Genomic DNA, 20,187 nt, shown 5'->3' with positions numbered 1-20,187 from the left:
ACCCATCATAGCATTATTTTTACAGTAGCCAAGAGGGAGAAACAAATATCTATTGGTAGATGAATGGATAAATTAAATGTGGTAAAAAAAATAATGGAATATTATGCAACCTTAAAGGAAATCCTACCATATGCTCCAATATGGATGAACCTTAAGGACGTTATGCAGAGCAAAATAAGCCAGTCACAAAGGGACATACATAATTCCACTAATACAAAATATTTAAAGTAGTCAAAATAACAAAGTAAAAAGGTAGTTGTCAAAGTGTAGGGAAGTTGGTATTTTGTGGGTCTAGAGTTTCAATTTTGCAAGATGTAAAGTTCTGGAGATCTGTTATACAGCACTATGAATATACTTGGCACTACTAAACCTTACAGTTGAGGTAAGTTTCATGTGTGCAAAATTTACCACAGTAAAAAATTTAAAAAGATTTAAAAATAATATAGTGATTCCCAACATTTATCATGACATGGCACCCTTTACTCAATATACATGCCACATATTGGGTAAGGGAACAGGCTATTTCTAACCAGAGAAACTGCCCCAGGGTGGATACTGTGGCCTATCTCTTTGAATGCTCCAGGAACAGACCAACCACTATGGACTGAACAGATACTGATACATGCAAGTTCCAGAAATTTCTTAAATGTTTTTTAACATCATTCCTATTGGCCAAAGCTCTGAGAATCGGTTCCCTGTTTTTAGCTTGTTGGAGATTGTTCTGTTTCTGCTTTACTTTAGTGTCCTGGCCTGCCCTCTCCTTGTACCATTTATCAAGTAACTTGGAAGAGAAGAAATTTATAAACAAGACAAAATATTTCAATCTTCATTTGATGTAGTACCATCATTCTTCATGATAGCTACCTTCTTGACCTCTAAACAACCATTCTTCAAAGAGCCATTTTTACCCCACAAAAGTCACTTTAAGGATACAGAGTTTTAGAAGATAAGTTACTTCTACATAAGGTATATAAAACAAAATAGATGTCTTAAAGATACTTTAGCTCTTTTACTTAGAAGAAACTGTTGGGAGTCAAATAACTAACTTTAAATTACTCTTTACTACCCGAGAGCCAATAAAGATACACTATCACAATTTTCCTAAATTTCTGTCCACTTTAGAGGCACCTGGCTGGCCCAGGGTAGAGCATGTGACTCTTGAACTCAGGGTCATGAGTTCAAGCCTCACGTGGGCATGGAGACTACTTTAAAAAAAAAAAGTTTTGTCAGCTTTATTTGCTAAAGGCAAAATGTGCAAATAATTACTCCTGTGGACTCAAGCATTGTTCTTCCACAATAAAAAAGAGATAATGCCATCAAATTGTCTATTTTTAAAGGCTGAGGCCACTGGTAAGCTAACTTGAGTAGCATTTATATATAACTTATATGTGGAAATGGATGACATCCCATCAAGGTAAGGACAGAAGTCAAGCTACTAAAATTTCAAGATAGAATTGTCTACTATGTAACCCACGTACCCAGTCTCTCTGTAAGCGCAACAACTAGTATCAAATGGGAAAGCACTCACCTAAGGTCTTAACTACCAGTTGTCTTCAGCGCACTGAGTGATCTGCTTGGAAAAGAACCTGTGGCATGGGCTGTAAAAATGTTGCGAGCTGCCTGTTCTGTGAATAAAGACTGGAACACAGCCACGCTCATTTGTTTATGTATTGCCTATGGCTGCCTTTATATTGCAGTGGTGGAGTTGAATTGTTCTGACAATGATTAGGCTGTAAACCTAAAATATTTACTATCTGGCTCTGTAAGAAAAAGTCTGATCTATGGCATAGTTTTTCAAATGTTAGAAAACGCATACAAATCACCTTGGGATCTTGTTAAAATGCAGATCTCATTCAGAAGGTCTGACATGAGGGAGACCTTAGAGTCTGTGTTTCTGAGAAGCTCCAGGTAATGCCAGTGCAGCTGGCTGGCTCAGCACACTTTCAGTCGCGGGGGTTTAAGGTATGCAGTGATCTACTCTGCTAGTATAGTGTTTCTCAACCTGTGAGAGTTTTGTGCTACAGTGTACATACAGGACAGCTCCTTAACCCAGCTCCGTATGTCCACAGTGATGCTGCTCAGAAACCATGAATTCTGAGCAAGTTACTAGCCTCGAATGCATATCAGAGTCAATTAGAGACAGGAAAAATACCAACACCCCTTTTAGTTCTGGCCATGAATAATGGGCATCTGACCTCCCCTCCTGCTGTGGAAGCCCATGAAATAAAGTATACAGTATAAGAGAGTTGGGCAAAGTATAGGAAGCAACTTATCAGGCACAGAAAATAAACAAGGCTGTGATTCTTGAAGCAAGGAAAACAGCCCAGATCTTAGGCTACAATTTCCGATGGTATTTACCTTAGATCAGCCTCCAAAAGGCCTAAACAGAAGTCAGGACATGACTCACATTGACCCACCAATAAATACCTCCCAGGACAAAAGTCAGTATTCTCTAAAGGAATACAGTAAAATGTAGAGTTTCAAGAACTGACTAGCATCCACAATATTCAGCTCATAATAAAACTTTACCACACAGGGAACAGGAAAATGTGAAAAGAAGAGAAATAGATGTGACCCAGATGGTAAAATTACCAAACAAAGACAATGAAACCTCTATGTAAGTATGTTCACGGACTTAAATGAAAAGTTAAACATAACTAGTGAACAGATTGGGAGACTCAGCAGAGAAATGAGAAATACAAAGTGCTTCTAGAATGGAAAAATATAGTACATGAAATTAAAAATCCACCAGTTAGGTTTAATAATCAACTAGAGGCCAGGCAAAGGATCAGACTGAAGCACAGCAAGATAAAAGACTAAACTGAAAAAACAGAGCCTCAGAAAAGGGCTGTGAGAAAAGGTAAAGAATTCTAACTTGCATGTATTTGGATCTCAGAAGGAGAAGAGGGATTAAGGGCATGAAACAAATCAGAGCTGAAACTTTTCCAGTTTGATGACAATTCTCAACCCAGAGATAAAAACAAAAACAAAAACAAAAAACCTCAATGAACCCAAAGCAGAATAAACATAAAGACAGCCATCTCTAGAAAACCAAAAATAAGGAATCAAATATTAAAAGCAGCCAGAAGAGACACATACAAGAATGTCAATGATAAGAGTAACTGTTAACTTATTAGAAAACGCAAACAAGAAGACAGGAAACAGCATCTTTAAGTTCAGAATGAAAAATCCCATATCCAGTTAACCCTTCACAGTGAAGGTGAGGGGCATCTAATTCCAGACAAGACAGTAAGTACATTCAACTTAATTCCTTCTTCTTATTACTACTAAAATGTTTTAGACAAAAGCAACTAACAGAACTTTCTCCAAGTTGTAGACTAGAAGGCAGACTGGATAAGGGCCTTACTACACAAGGAAGGACACAGCCACTAGTCTAACTCCAACCCCCTTCCTTTTTAATGCTGTTTAACCCAGCCTGGGCTATAGTGTGGTCTACAGTTTGAAACAGGAATATGCACAGACCAAAAAGGTCCAAGAAAAGCCTGCTGTCTTTGAACAATGGATCAGCCAGAGGGCAAGTATACAGTTCAGAATACTTTGACTATACTTGTTGTACTCTAGATGAGTACCATGAGAAAAGCTGTCCCCCTCCCACTTCCCACGAGGTGGTGTGGAAAGTGGGGAGTAGAGTCCTGTCAATGTATCGCCACCCTCAGCTAGCCAGGGAGCACACCTGCCTCCCGCCACTGAGGAGACTGAAGCAGAGCCTTGTCAGCAAGACCATCCCCACACTAACAAAGCAGTATCCTCTCCCACTGGGGTTATTTATGAGACAGAGCCCTGTCAGCCACTCCCAGCCTGAACAACTGAGGTGGTACTTCTCCCTCCCTGCCAGATGCTGCGGATACTCAAGGGATAATGTGGAGAGGAGCCTACTGACCCATCATTGCCATGCATTAAGAAAAGGCAATACCCCACATCCTTCTAAGTAGAAAACCCTGTTCTAGGCAATTAACAGACTACAAGAGAGATAACTAGTTAAGCTATAGAAAAAAACTGGCCCCAGAAACCAATGGGATCTAAGTGATATTTATAGAGAACTCCACCTCAAAACAGAAGAATGCATGTTCTTTTCAATTGCCATTGGAACATTCAGCAAGACAGATCATACCCTGGGTCATAAAATAAACCTTAACAATTTAAAAAGTATAGAAAGTGTATTGTCAGATAATAACATAAATTAGAAATCAGTAACAAAGAAAATGGAAAAAAAAATCTTCAAACAATTAGCTCTAATAGCCAGGGTATCGAAAGAAGTCTCATGAAAAAGTACAAAATTAAACAAAAAATATAATACATGAGGATTTATGGGATGTAGTTAAATCAGGACTTAACAGGACATTTATAGCATTAAATACTACATTAGGAAAAAATGAAAGGGTTAAAAACAAACTAGAGAAAGAAAAGGGAAAATAAATGAAGAATCAAACTGAAAAAATAGGAAAATCTACACAAACACTTGAAAATTTAAAAACATTCTTTTGGGACACCTGGGTGGCTCAGCTGGTTAAGTGTCTACCTTTGGCTCAGGTCATCCCAGGGTCCTGGGGTCAAGGCCCACATCAGGCTCCTTGCTCAGTGGGGAGCCTGCTTCTCCTTCTCCCTGTCCCTTTCCCAGCTTGCCCTCACTCTCTCAAATAAAATCTCGAAAAAATTAACATTTTTCTGAAAGGTCAGAGACACAAGATAAAAACATACTGAAGTAAATGAAAATATATCAAAATATATGGAATATATCTAACAGTGCTAGAAATCTATAATATTAAATACCTAGGAAAAAAGAGAAGTGTCAATTCAATAATTAGACTTAAGTCTCTATCTCAAGAAACTAGAAAAATCCATAGAGGAAGGAAGAGCAGAGATTAGTGAAACTGACAACAGAAAAAGATTAAAAAGCTCATTCTTTAAAAAACACCAATATAATTGAAAAACTCCCAATATCTAGAAAGTACTGCTACAGACTCCACAGCCATTTACAGGATTTAAATAAGGGAATACTATGAACATTTCTACACAAAAATATGACCACTTAGATAAAATGGACCAATTCTTAGAAAACCACAAATAATCAAAACTAATTCAAGATGAAATAGATTAGGGGTTGGTAAACTGTGGTCGATAGTCAAATCCAGCCCACCACCTGTTTTTGTAGAGCTACCAACTAGGAGTGAATTTTACATATTTAAATGGTTGGGAAAATATTTTGTGGATTTCAAACTTACATGCCATAAAATTTTGTTAGAACTCATTGATACTCATTTGTTTATGTATTGTGTATGATGCTTTTGTGCTACAATGCACAGATGAATAGTTGTAACAGAGACCATGTGGCCCTGTAAAACCTAAATTTTTTTTTTTTTTTAAGATTTTATTTATTTATCTGACAGAGAGAAATCACAAGTAGATGGAGAGGCAGGCAGAGAGAGAGGGAAGCAGGCTCCCTGCTGAGCAGAGAGCCTGATGCGGGACTCGATCCCAGGACCCTGAGATCATGACCCGAGCCGAAGGCAGCGGCTTAACCTACTGAGCCACCCAGGTGCCCCAAAAACCTAAATATTTAACTATCTGGCTTTTTGCAGAGAAGTTTGACCACTCTTAATATTGAATTCATAGTTAAAAAGGAAAAAAATCCTTAGGCCCAGATGATTTTACTGGAGAATTCTCAAACATTTTAAAAACAACACCCCCCCCCCAAAAAAAGAGAGTGGGAAAGAAAGAAAAAGAACAGCAGTTCTACTCATTCTCTTCCAGAAAATAGGAGGTCAGCACTGCCATGATACCAAAACCAGACAAAGACACAGAATAAAAAGAAAACTGTATACCAATACCAATAGTTCTCATTAACAGATGTAAAAGTCCTCAACAAAATACTAAGCAAATTGAATCCAGCAACATGTGAAAAGAATAATACACCATATCCTCATGCGGTTTATTCAGGGAGTCAAAGACTAGTTCAGTGTCTTATTCAAACGCTAATAAATGTCTTCCACCGTGGCAACAGTATAAAGCTGAAAAATCATATGATTGTATTATTAACTGATAAAGCAAACCATCTGATAAAATCAGTACCCATTCATGGTAACTTTAATACACTAGAAATGCAAGTGACCTTTATAAACTTGATAAAGAACACCTACCAAAATCTATAGCTAACATACTAAATGGTGAAAGGTAAAAAAGTGGAAACTCACATGTTCAACACTACATCCACAATACTATGTACTTATTAATAAAAAGGGATGAACTAAACTATGATACATGCAAAACTCAGATGGATCTTTAGAGCATTATGGTGAATGAAATAAAGCCCATCTCAACAAGTTATATAGTTGATAATTTGATTTTTACAACATGCTGAAGATACCAAATATACTAATGCAGAACAAATCAGTGCTTTCCAGGGATTAGGATAAGGGGGAAGGTGCCCCTATAAAGCAACACACAGAAGTTTCATTGTAAGGGAGTTTCTTTCTAGAACAGTTCTGTAGAGTAATTATGGTGGTTACTCTACACATATAGTAAAATTGTATAGGAACATACACACAAATGCATGTAAAAACTGATGACCAAATAAGGTAGTTAATATGTTCTTGGTTTTGAAAATTATACTATGGTTATAGGATGGTCATTGGGGAAGCTGAGTGAAGGGTACATGGGAGCTCTCTGTTATTGTTGCAATTATATTAAAATGTTAATAAATTCGGAAGTAAAATATAGTTCCCCCTCTCCCCACACCAAAAAAAAGTAAAGGTGAAATAAAGATAGTTTAGACAGGTAAGAAGTGAGAGAATTAGTCTCCAGGAAACCTGTAGTACAATAAATGTTAATCAAACTTTTTTTTTTTTTAAGATTTATGTATTTATTTTAGAGGGAAGGTGAGAAAGAGCAGGGATGGGAGGAGGGTCAGAGAGAGAAACAAGCAGATTCCCCAGTGAGTGGGGAGTCTGACACATGGCTTGATCTCAGCACCCTGAGAACATGACCTGAGTTGAAACCAAGAATTGCCCACTTAACCGAATGAACCTCCTGGGTGCCCCTAAAGGAATTTTTCTAGGAGGAAGGGAAATGAACCAACTGTAAACTCAAATGGGGATATTTAAGACTTTTTCTTCTTCCTTTAATTTGAAATAAAACTGGGGCGCCTGGGTGGCTCAGTGGGTTAAAGCCTCTGCCTTCAGCTCAGGTCATGATCTCGGGGTCCTGGGATCGAGCCCCGCATCGGGCTCTCTGCTCAGCGGGGAGCCTGCTTCTTCCTCTCTCTCTCTGCCTGCCTCTCTGCCTACTTGTGATCTCTGTCTGTCAAATAAATAAATAAATAAAATCTTTAAAAAAAAAAACAAACTGATTTTTTAAAGTACCATAGTTAACTGCATTGTGGAATTAATTACATATGAATTAGTTTTATAAAAATGAAATGTATGACTGATAGCAACAAGGATGGGGATAAATGGAAATGTGTTTTCACAAGGTTCTTACATTAGATATGAAATGGTATATTAGATCAAGGTAGATTGTGGTATCTAAGTTTAAGATGTATACTGTAATTTCTAGAGCTATGCTAATATAGTAGCCACTGACCACATATGACTTGCACACTTGGAATATGGCTAGTCTGAATTAAGGTGTTCTGTTAGTAAATACACCATATTATGAAGACTTACTATGAAAAAAAGAATATAAAATGTTTCAATTTTTATTACAATGTTTTAGATACTGATTTAATTAGAGTATATTATTAAGGTAAACTTTACTTGTTTCTTTAAAATTACGTATGTGACTTACATTATATTTCTATTAGAGTGGTTTTAGAGCTGGGGTTTGCAGACTTCTCCTTTGAAAGGCAGATAGTAAATATTTTAGGATTTTGGGGCAGACAGTCTGTGACACAGTTACTCAGCTTTGCCACTATAGCATGAAAGAAGCTGTAGACAATATGTAAGAGACTTAGCAAATAAATCTGGCTAGGTTGTAATATAACTATTTACAGCATTAGGTGGCTTGCTGAATTTGGCCCATAGGCCATAGCCTGCTGAGCTAAAGTATCCACTACAACAAAAAACAAAAGCCCAGAAACCAAAAAAGAACCCCAAAAAGTATAGTTTAAAAATTGAAGAGATGAGAGACAAATTCTCCATTATTCCAAAAGAAAGCAGGAGGGAGGTAAAAAGTGACAATAAACAGGGCAAAAAGAAATCAAATAGATTGTAGATTTAACTCAACTACGATGATTATATGAAATGGATATGGATAGATTAAAAGGAAGTTTTGTGAGGTTGTATAAAAGAAAAGGACAAACTCTGTTAATTTACAAAAGTAAGGTGCCTCGTTAGCGCAGTAGGTAGCGCGTCAGTCTCATAATTTACAAAAGTACTCACAGACACAAAGAAAACTCCACACTGAGCACAGAGCCCAACACAGGATTATGGATTAAGGATTATGGCCTTAATCCCATGAAGCCAGAATCACTACCTGAGCCAAAACCAAGAGTCAGGTGTTTAACCAACTGTGCCACCCAGGCGCCCCACTATACATTTTAGAAAAAAGAGACTTAAGTTCAGCTTTTATCTTAAGAAGCTTGAAAGAAGAGAGTACCTAAAATAAGTAAAAGGAAGGAAATGATGAAGAATGGAAATGAGTGAAATAGAAAAAAAAATCAACAGTAGATAAATCAACAAATCCAAAAACTGGTTCTTTGAAATGATCAATAAAAATGATAGGCATCTAGCTAGACTATCAAAAAAAGAAAAAGAAACTAAAAAGTTACCATTGTCAAGAATGAAAGAAGGGACAATCAAAATGGATACTGAAGATGTTAAAAGGATAATAGTATCATGAACTACATAATGCTGAGAAATGTGAGAACTTAGATGAAATGGACAAATTTCTTGAAAGATACACATTACCAAAATTGACACAAGAAGAAAAAGAAAATCTAGTAATTTCATTATTCATAATGAAAAATTTTCCAAAACTCTAGACTCAGATGATTTTCTTACTAAATTCTATTAAACAATTATGAAAGACAAATCTTAGTAAAACACTTCCTGAAAATAGACACCTCCAACCGATACAATGACCTGAAAACAAAAGCACCCAAGGATATTATGAGGAAAGATACTACAGATCAAGATCTCTCATTAATGTAGATATAAGAAAAACCCCTTAATGGAATAATAGCAAATCAAATTCAGTATGACAACACATTATGACTAAATGGGTTTTATCCAGAGACAAAAGGTTGATTTAATATTCAAAAACCAATGTAATTCCTTATACTAGTAAAGGAGAAAAATCATATGATCAGGAGATCCCCAAAATTACTTAATATACATCCATGACTTAAATTTTGCTTTCTTTCAACAAAGTACAATGAAATTTCCTCAGCCTGATAAAGGGCATTTAGGAAAAAACCTTTAGCTAACATCATATTTAATGGTTAAAGAATTTTCCACCAAAGAAAAGGAACAAAGCAAGAATGCCCACTCTTGATGTAGTATTAGAGGTCATGGCAGGTGTGATAAAGCATGAAAAAAAGATATAAAAGGCATACATGTTGGAAAGGACGAAGTAAAACTCCCATTCACAAACATGCCTGATGATGTAGAAAATTCTAAGAATCTATCAAAGAACTACTAGAATTAAAAAGTGAATTTAGAAAGATCACAAGACTCAAGGTCAATATACAAAATTATATTTACAATAGAATTTAAAATATTTAGAGATAATTTTAATGGAAAATGTGTAAGATGTCTACACAAAAAAACTACAGAACACTGTTGAGAGAAATTAAAGATCTATATAAATGGAGAGGAGTATCAGTTTCATGCTTTCGAAGACTCCAGTGTGTTGCCCCTAAACTGATCTTTAGATTGAGTAGAATCACATCAAAATCCCATTGTGCTTCTTAGTGGGAATTGAAAAACTGGTTCTTAAATTTTATGGAAAGGGACAGAATCTAAAATGGCCAGTGCATTCTTGAAGAAAAGTGTTGAAGGACTTCTACTCATTTCAGAACTTGTGAAGCTGCAGTAATTGATGCAGTGTAGCTCTGGTATAAGGACAAAGAGATTGAGAGAAGAGGAGAGAGTCCAGAAACAGACCGTTACTTAGAATGTCAGGGGACTTTTGAAAAAGTTTCCTGTGAAACTTAATTAGGAAAAGGAACCTCTTTTTACACATGGTGCTGAGACAGCTGGCTCTCTATAATGCAAGAGAAGGAATCTTAACCCCTTACACCATACACCAGAATGATCTGACATGGCTCAGAGACTCAAAATGAAAACTAAAACTATAAGCCTTTTTAAAAAGGTGTAGTAACCTGTGGCCCTAAGATAGGCAAAACTTTTTCAGGTTTCTTTACAGAAAAAAAAAAATGACAAATTGAACTTCAAAGAAAAATAACAGTTTTTGCTCACTGATGACACTGTTAAATAAATGATAGGCTACACACTAGAACATATCCATAGTATAGATATATACTATGTGATGAATACCTACAACTCAGTAATAAAGAGACAATCATCCACATAAAAATGGATCAAGACATTTCATGAAAGAAGATACAGGATGGGCAGTGAGCACATGAAAAAGTGCCCAAAGATACTAATTATCAGGTACATGATAACTGGAATCAATGGAGATACTAATACATAAATGTTGGAATAGCTAAAATTAGAAAGACCAATAGCAGATGTTGGGGAGGATCTGTGATTACTGGTGGGAGTATAAAATGGAAGTATTTGTCAACTTTTTATTAAGGTGAACATACATCTGCCCTATGAAATAGCAGTTCCACTTCTCAGGACAAACAAAATGTATCCATAGAAGGACTTGTGACACAAAGCTATTATTCATGGTGACTAGAGCCAGGGGCACCCCAGTTATTAATGGGAGACTGGATATATGAATTATGATGTAGTTCCACAATGGAGTATTACTCAACAAGAAAAAGAAGAAATGGCTAATACATGCAGCAATGTGGATGAACTTCAAAAATACATGCTGAGGAGACCTGGGTGGCTCAGTGGGTCGGGGCCTCTGCCTTTGGCTCAGGTTGTGTTCCCAGGGTCCTGGGATCGAGCCCTGCATCGGGCTCTCTGCTCAGCGGGAAGCCTGCCTCCCCCCCACGCACCCCGCCTGCCTCCCCCTCTCTCTGCCTACCTCTCTGCCTACTTGTGATCTTTGTCAAATAAATAAATAAAATCTTAAAAAAAAAAAAACAAAACAAAACATGCTGCATGAAAAAAGCCAGACACAAGAGTTTATACTGTGTGACTATATGGTATGTGACTTTCTAGAAGACGCCAAACTAGCCTAGTAATGAAAATCAGAACAGTGGTTGTCTGGGAGAAAGGGTCTAACTGAGAAAGAGAACAAAGAGCTTTCTGGAATGATAAAAATCTGTACACATGTATCACAATGCTATCCCAATTAAAATAAATCAATGTCTTTGCTTTAGAACCTGGGCATCAGTTTTTGTTTTTTTTTTTATAGTCCCTCCCTACCTCCATACGTAAGTGATTATGGTGGACAGTAACAGTTGAAAAAGAACACTCAAGAAATCTCAAAAATTTGTCTCCAAGCAGTATCGTAATTTTATAAATGGGAACTATAACTGCAAAAGATTCTTACTAGTACTAAAGAGCATTCTCTGGATAAACATGCATGCTTGCTGGTTGGATAAGAAATGCCCAACTTGTATATGTCTAATTTTCGTTCTGGCTGCCAAGAAGTTCAGAGCCAAATTCAGTGTTCAGTTTAGTGATTAACATCCCAGCTGCCTGATATACCAATTTGTGGGGTGGGGGGTGGGAAACTGAAGATGGTGGTATTAAACTATCCTGTTTCACATTTTAAACTACCTCAAATCATTTGGGGGAAAATGATGGTATATAAGTGATAGAAAATGTTGGTCATTTTGGAAAAAAATTCTTTTTCACTGAAGATATAAATATATTGTATGCTTCTTCTTGTCAAAAAAAAGGTTAGCTCTGGAAGGACTCTTGCTATTGCTTGGACGAGTCCTCTGCTAAAGGGAGGTCACTACCCGACCAAATGATGGAATAACATTAAAAAATGCATCATTTTAAAATACAACCATATCAACAGGGAGACTCTTCACTTACCTTCGATTGTAAGGGTGAGGCTGGAGGAACCCACATCAGAGATGAAGATGTTAAGAGTCCCTGATGGATCATAGATGGCATAAAAAATTTAAGTGCACTTCATTACATTCTTAGGCTAAAGAAAGAAATCAGATCTGTACGCAAATGGGCTCACTGTCATTCTGTTTCTGTGATGACTGGTGTCGGCTGCTTTGATTTTATCCACTGGATAGGATCGTTTTCTGCCCTTTCTCATTTAGCAAAACCATACAACCTTGGCCCTCAGGAGAAAATACAATTTCTTTACTCCCATAGGGCATATTCTAATGCAACATGAAGGTAAAAAGAAACAACAAAAAGCCTCTCACCTGAACTGTCTCACTGCTAAGCAATCCAGTCGCTGGCTCCACTTTTTGTACTTCTCTCCCTGTTAAGCAGGATTCAGCACTTCTCTCACTATGGATGTTTTTCTCTATTAACCTATTTTGCATCTGATTGACTTGCTTTGTGGCAGCCTTTAGAGAAACAACCTGTTGATAGAGAGTAATCATGTATAATGAAAACTTTTGACACTTGTTTAAAAAAAAAAAAACATTCACATCCAGATTCTTGAAAATTCTGAACTTGCCAAGGTTTGTAAAAAGGAAGAAATAAAGAGGAAACCAACAAATGGATGTTATGGAAAGAATATAGAAGTTGGCAAGATCCAGACCTTTCTCATCAATAGTACAAGACCAATTAAAATTAGTGTCACTGTTGTACGCTCTTTAGAAATTATCTTATTGAAAACGGCATTTTTACAGAAAACTGTCACATTCTCAAACTGCACATGAATTCATTATTAACCTTTGCTGGGAGTGGATCCAATACATCTTTTTAAATTCTTATTAATTAGAATCTTAGTTCTCTACCATTGAAGTGAGCCTAATTAATGTGAACGTATAAAAGGAGCTTATGATGTTGCTTACTTTTTTTATACAGGTAATTTAACCTTTCAGCAGATGAGTCACAGTTCATGTCACCTAGTACTGTGAACCAGTATCAGAGGTTAAGTTCTACAATAAGCCTGCTGCCTCTGAGGTTTCTTTTTCACACCACGGTGTTTTCTGGGGGATGACTGACTCTCAATAACCTTGAAGTAGACACGGAAATAGAAGGGCAGATCCCACAATAGAGTTGGAAGATTGAAAGCCACAGTGAAGACCCTTATGTGAAGTATTTGCTCAGCAGCTTCATGTTTACAGCAGCTGAAAGTGCCATCACCTTTTTTCATGGGTTAAATAGGGGGCAGAAGATAGGAACAGCACAAGGGGAAATAATGGAGTAGCCAGTGCCAAAACGGAGGATGAATTACATTGGCTGGGCAAGCAGAGCCTTAATTTGTAGTCTCTCGATTTTTAGCTTCTATTGCCAAATGTGTTCACTCCTTCCCTTTAAAATATGCTGGTGTTTTGTGGCTAGGTCTAAGCTGTCACAACACCATTCTTTATTCACCCCTCCTCCTGGATTCCAGCTTCTCAAAGGAGAGCAAAGTCATTGCTTTTCAGTAACCTGACAATTGGAATTGTTCCCTCATCACTCAGGGTTTCTTTATTTTCACCACTCGACTCTCCCAAACTACTGGAGAAATTCATGTGTGTAACCATCTTCTGAGGCTCTCTCCCACTGAAGTCATCTTGGTGATAAATGCTCATCATACCACAGGGTGAAACAAAGGGTTTCCCAAGGCTGCTGTACACCATTCATCCTAATAAAAGACTAGTTTGCCCATCATCGTGAAAATGTGTCTCATGATATAAAGGATTAGTTGAGATACTAGTTGAGGTTTTTAAAGCCTCCTGGATGCTAGGCACTCTAGGTAGAACGGTTTTTGGCCTGGGAGCCTCTGTTGTACAAACAAAATTTGATCTAATATAGTCAGTCCTCCGTGAGGCTTTCTAGAAGAGATGGTGCCTCTTGGATCTGTTTGGATTGTCAGTTGGCTAGATGGTTAGGTTGTGCTGCCATAAGCACTTCTAGCTAATAAAGTGATATCCAGTTTATGAAAAACTTCTATTTCTAGGGAAACTTTTTTGAAACGGTAAGAGCGGAATGGGATGATTAAGTTTTACTCTCAGTTGTGAACAGAGGTAAAACTTTTCTCAAATACATAAATAAGTACAGGAAACACTCTGGGCATCTCACATAATCAAACAAAATGCTACTGTCCAAATTTGGGTCATTTTCAAGAAAGTGGCTATTCAAATAAGACATTTTTTATTTAATCTTCCACCAGCACTTCACGGTATTCTAAGAAATCAGGAATACTCTGGCCGCCTAAAATTCAGTAAGCCAGCAATATGCTCATAGCTGAGAATTTATACTCTCCTTTTCTCACACAGAAATATGAAGACAAGCTTAACAGAATTATTTTGAGAAGGCTCAAGAAAGAATTGTGTAAATTTTTAAGTTCAGTGCAAGATTACTACAACCAATAATATATTCACCCCTGGATTTGCTTTAGGAGCCTCAGATTCAGGGTAAATGAAAGGACAAACTTGCACTTGTCTGAAATGTAGGACAGCTTGAATGTTTCACTGTCCTACAGTTGCTCCTCTGTCTAGGTCGAGCATTTCGGAAGGATGGGTGGCTCATTATGCCCAGGTCTCTGTGCTGTTACAGCATGGACTCGGGTATCCCAACACCGAGGGAGATGTGATAAGCTGATCAAAGGGTCCACTACTGGCTCTTGAAGAAACAGCTTATTCAAGGATTGAATGGAGGTCTTCAATAATGCTGGTTTTCCAGCTTGGCTTAGCATTCTCATCTGGGAATTCTAGAGCTTCAGCTCACCTCAATAAGCGTTCTTACTGAAATATGGTTTCCTTCAGTGAATTTTGGACATTAAATCCCAGTGGAAGGCATCAACAGACTGTGGTAGCCCTGATGATAGATTCTTCTAATTTGACAGTGTTACCTCAGGAGCCGTCGGAGCTGCTAAAGAGTGATTTCAGCTACATAGACCATCATTTTGATTGAGGCAAATGCCCCAAAAGATTTTGCTTTTGAGGAAAAAAATATCAGTGTCTCTCCTGTCTTGACAAAAATTCATTTCCAATTTAACTCTAGTAACAGTATTTGAGGACTTGTGCAAGGCAGCAGCTCAGTTTACAGGAACAGTTTATGATGCCTAGTAAAACCCAGTATTGGAAAAATACCTCATTTTTCTTTTGCAAAAACATGCTGTAAGTTTGCCAAGATTCTTATGGTGATGTGGTATTTTCTAATACCTAACCAAAACATATTTGTGTTAGGAACACTAAATTTAAAAGGCACAACATTTATACTGAGGGTAATAACTTGGACAAATTAAACATTTATAACTTTCTTTTGAATACTGAATAATATAAATATTTTGTTTATCTAACTCTGTATGTTTTCTGGCTCACTGACTTGTTTTTAAGTGTCTTTGTCCAAAAATCTTAAGTCCAGAATTCATTCAGTATTCTATTAAATAACTAGAGTAAGCCATGTTTGAAGTAACAAGAGATGTTTTTAGTTATTAGTAAGGGGATTCTGTCTGTGATTAAAAAGAGAGAAATTTGGAGCCATGTGACTGGTGCTCATTCTGGACCTAAAATGATTTTTGTTATGAAGGTAGTCAATCGCAGAAACTATCCTATACTTCTATCATTCACGGGAACTGAGTACATAACAGTTTTCATTGTCATATTTTGCCTTTAAACATTGTCAAGTTTGATTATTGCAACATTACCAAATCTGTAAACTTTAAAAATAAAAATTCAGATACTTTGGGTTTAGCCACATGGTGAACCCATTTTTATGACTATTAAATACATTTGTGCACTTAAAATACTACAGAAGTTAAGTCATTATTCAATAAATACTGATCTGCTGTAGAATACACCCTCAAATCATCTTACTGTCTATACACTGGGGCTGGTCATACTGTTAGAAATTAACTAAGGTCTTAAGAATGCACATTATTCTTTGTGTTTTCTTTTTACTCATAAAGTGCTGTAATCAAAAGGGAAGAATAAAATATTTTTGATTGAGGTTCATTGGAAAAATACACATTGGAAAAATGTTTTGTGATCTATTATCTGCATATAAAAATGGTTTCACAACAAACATCTTTTACTTTTGATGAAACTGAAAATTCTGGTGAATAATAATTAGAATTTTACATCAGAGAATATAACTATCAGTTTTTAAAATGGCTTCCTTTATATTTCAATTAAGTTTATGAAACTGAAAAGCTCCGAAAAAGGAAAAAAAATCTACTTAAATTAGTGTAGATTAAGTGGTGACCATTATTGCAAGGGAAATACTATGTTAAGGAAATGGCTCTTTGTTTTGTTGCAAAAGTGATAAAAACACAAAAGTCAATAAAACTGTTAAAATAAGTCTCAGTAATTACCAAGATCAAAATCCACTGGCTTTTTATTAAACATGAACTTTTGTTCTGCCTTCTGCAATACGTAAATAGTGCTGACAATTGGTTTGTGAGGCATTTGCTACAATAAAATGTAATTGTATCATGAGAGAAAGGTGACAATCAGGAGATCATGAAAAAATTACATATTCTCACTGGTAGTTAATTAGCCATGCAAAACCTCCTCAAACAGATATTCTCTTCTATTAGGAATGATTACTATGCAGGCCTACAGATGTCAATACCACAGTCATTCAAATACTTCTTTCCCTACTAATTGAAGGTTGTAAAGCTCTGGTGCCAAGGTTTTGCTTCCAAAGAGCTAATTTATGACTAGAAGGATATTTTATGTCTTCAGTTGCAGCAGCTACAAAATTCAGCAAATCAGAACCATCTGTGCACTGATACTTGACTCACCATTCATCTCGCAGCCTATCAGTCACATTAGTTTGCATCCTGCATTCTTGGCTCGCGAACACTTGCGATGATCCAAAGTTCATAAGAAATATTAAAAATGAATGGCATCCTGACCCTACCTTATTGTACACACATCAGGAAACCCCACCACCACCACCCACATCTTTTGCATATGGACCATATCGAGGAAGGACTGGACACTTGGATTCCCACCCAGTCAGGCCGCTCACAGCAGTCGCAAGTTGCCCCCGCCCTCCGAGAAACGTTAAGTCCTAATTCTTGTATATTGTTTCAAGTTCTGTTTTAAGTAGGTGTGAGCCAGTCAGTTGGAAAATTACAGAGTAAAGAATAAAAAGGTGTAACTTAAAAAAAAAAAAATGTAGATTGAAGTATTAGTACACACAAGTCACCTAGTTAAATTTAAGAGTATCACTATGATTGCCACCAAATTATGACCGAACTGGTAAGCAAAACCAGAGGGAAGTAACTACGGAGATCTGAAGAAAATCAGCAAATAAAGGTTCTCATGAGTAAAGTCAGATTAGCCTTTAATCTGACCGTGGTCATATCTCTGTGGCCTCAGTCACTGCTTTCTTTAACAGTACACTAAATTGGCTATGGATCCTCCTGTTTTTCTCTAGGAGACAATAGGTCAAAAGAACTTTCAACAAAATTTCTTGGAGCTGAGTGAGGAGAACTAGTAATTACATATAATAAGCAAGAAACTGGGTTGTCAGACTCCTTTTGAGACCCCAAACAACTTCATTTGGTAGAAAAGCTTCAGAGAAGGTAATCCTAGGGTCCCAGGGACTAAATTACTTACTTTTTGATTGTCTGGGATATGCACATTTGCACCCTCTCCTCTGGTGGAAAACTCCAGTGGTCCTAAAGGTATTCCACCTGGGTTCAGGATTTTCTTGAGCATTTGATAGTTTGGCTTTTCATCATATGCCAAATTATGAGCACATACCAAATATTCGGCTATTTCACCTGTGAAGTGTTAAATTTTTTTAAATGTTACTCATAATGGGCAAGAATTGTCAAAACCTCTCTATTCTCTTACACATGCACACAACACACATCCTGAAGAAACTATGAGTGAACACTTTGGTGAAAAGCACTTTTCAAATGATACCCAAAAATGACTGAAATACAGTGACCTGGAGATGTGACAAGATGGGAGAAACTAGTAATTTTTTACATATCTTTGTTGGTATGTTTATTTTTCACTAATCAAAAGAAGCTAATTTTTAAGATTATAGTTAGTGATTTTGACTTACGGAGTGCAATTGCTAAGAACTACAGGAGTAATATGATAGACCAGGCATGCCTCACACTTCTTTTATGTTAAAGTTTTAAAAATTCAGTTACAAACAAGTGTCACTTATTATAAACCTCCTTACTTTGATAGAAAAAAATATCACTGTAACTTTTAATTCAGGCTTTGATTTTGAGATGATACTAGTACATTTAGAAATGGCCTTGAATTCTAGGTTTTTAGCCATGACTAATTTTAGAGTTCACCAGACCTCCCTTGAGCCCTCCATCCTTAGCCAGAGGGGTGCCTTCACTTGTGTCATCTTCCTAACGACAGAGCAGAAGGATGAGATATTGCTACTTTTTTCTTTCTAATGTAATCTCTTCCTTAGAACTACATAGCAATCCCCCCCCCCGCAAAATATGAATGAACTCTTAAACACAATTAGACCTAGTGACCCAAATTTATAAACATTGCTGCCTTAAATGTAGTTTTGCATTTTTCAGGTGGAGATTCAATCTAAATTCAAGATGAAAGTATATGACAATACCGGATACTTCTTAAAATCTAGCATGTTTTCCTTTCTTGCAGAGATGTTTAGATACTCCACAAACTAGTTTTTATAAGCTTTCCCGTTCAAAAACTTATCACTCACACAGACATAAGTACCTCTTACTTTCTCACTAAATTGATATATCGCCGTGGCTGGGAAAATCTGGGAAGCTTTGTGGGTTGGCAGGAGTGACTTCCTAATCCTTCCCTTCCCCTCCAGGCCCATCTCCATTAAAAAGGGAACTGCAGACAATGACTTTCACCCCCTACAGGGGAAAAATTCCAAAAGAACAGTCACCATCCCTTCCTCTTAACAAAGTTAAAGTGACCATTTCATACCCCATTACCCACAGCCATGTTCTAGGACCATAAGGCTACTGTGGCTAAAATGAGAACTCTTGGCTCCAGGGTTTTTGTTTTTAGTTTTTTGGTTTTTGTTTGTTTGTTTGTTTTTCCTTTTCTTCTGGATACAGCAGCAATTATGCAACCTAACTTTCTTCCTTCCTTCCTAACTTTCTTCTTTCTCTAATGTTGTAAGGTGTATCACATTCTGTTAGGTAACATTCAATCAACCACATCTCTGTTAACTAGTAAATGGTATGGCTTTATCACATTTGTTAACTCCTGTTTCCAGAAGCCCATTGCAGTCTTCTGATTCCTGATGGGATAAAAAAGATTACATTACATTTACTACCATTTTCATGTAAATATTCTGTTGCTCTTTGGCCCTTTTGAGATTGGTAAACCAAGTTTGGTACATGTTATCACAGTTCTTTTAACCAAAATATCCCCAGTGGAGAAGAGAGCTGAATATTGTGGGAGAATTTTTGCAGGTCATGGTTAGAAGACCATGCAAGATTCCTGGAGCTCTCCCAGCGGAAGGCAGCTGTGCTGCCAAGTCTTCTTGGGTCCGGGGCTTGGAAAAATGAGATATGGGTGAGGTAGGAAAGGGAGAAAAAGACAAGCCCCTTCTTGGGCACCTGGGTGGCTCAGTTGGTTAAGTGACTGCCTTCAGCTCGGGTTGTGATCCCAGGGATCAAGTCCCGCATCAGGCTTCCTGCTCCATTGGGAGCTCCCTCTGACCTTCTCCCCTTTCATGTTCTCTCTCTCTCTCTCAAATAAATAAATAAAATCTTTAAAAAAAAAAAAAGAAAAGCCCCTTCTAATAAATTCATTATTATCAATCCAAAGCTTGGACTACTGTGATGTATTATTGCTTTAAATGTTAGCCTTTCAAGATCTGGATTTATTAAGTGTACTTTTTAATTTACTGGCTTATTTCTGGAGCTATAAAACAAAACGCTTTGAGTAGTATGAAATTATGATATTCTCGAATCATCTGCTTTTAACCTAATGAAATATTAAGTATCATTACTGTCACCTCAGGAGACAGAAACCTA

The 20,187-nt window shown here is 36.9% G+C and overlaps 1 protein-coding gene across 3 annotated transcripts in view; it reads right to left on the bottom strand.

Moving 5' to 3' along the window:
• Positions 1-20,187, bottom strand: part of VRK2 (VRK serine/threonine kinase 2) — a 115,751-nt gene that overhangs the window by 2,170 nt on the left and 93,394 nt on the right. For 2 of the 3 annotated variants that reach the window (XM_044264004.1, XM_044264005.1), the window contains exons 11-13: positions 17,801-17,967; positions 12,494-12,655; positions 12,147-12,206 (exon numbers count right to left, since the gene is read on the bottom strand). In XM_044264004.1, the coding sequence (XP_044119939.1) occupies positions 12,147-12,206; positions 12,494-12,655; positions 17,801-17,967 (389 nt within the window). The remainder of the gene's footprint in view (positions 1-12,146; positions 12,207-12,493; positions 12,656-17,800; positions 17,968-20,187) is intronic. The other variant, XM_044264006.1, reaches the window with a different exon arrangement.

The sequence above is a fragment of the Neovison vison genome, chromosome 8 (genome assembly GCF_020171115.1).
Source record: "Neovison vison isolate M4711 chromosome 8, ASM_NN_V1, whole genome shotgun sequence".
Classification (NCBI taxonomy): domain Eukaryota; kingdom Metazoa; phylum Chordata; class Mammalia; order Carnivora; family Mustelidae; genus Neogale; species Neogale vison.
The sequence above is the reverse complement of the archived record's forward strand: the minus strand, read 5'-3'. Positions and strand labels throughout refer to the sequence as shown.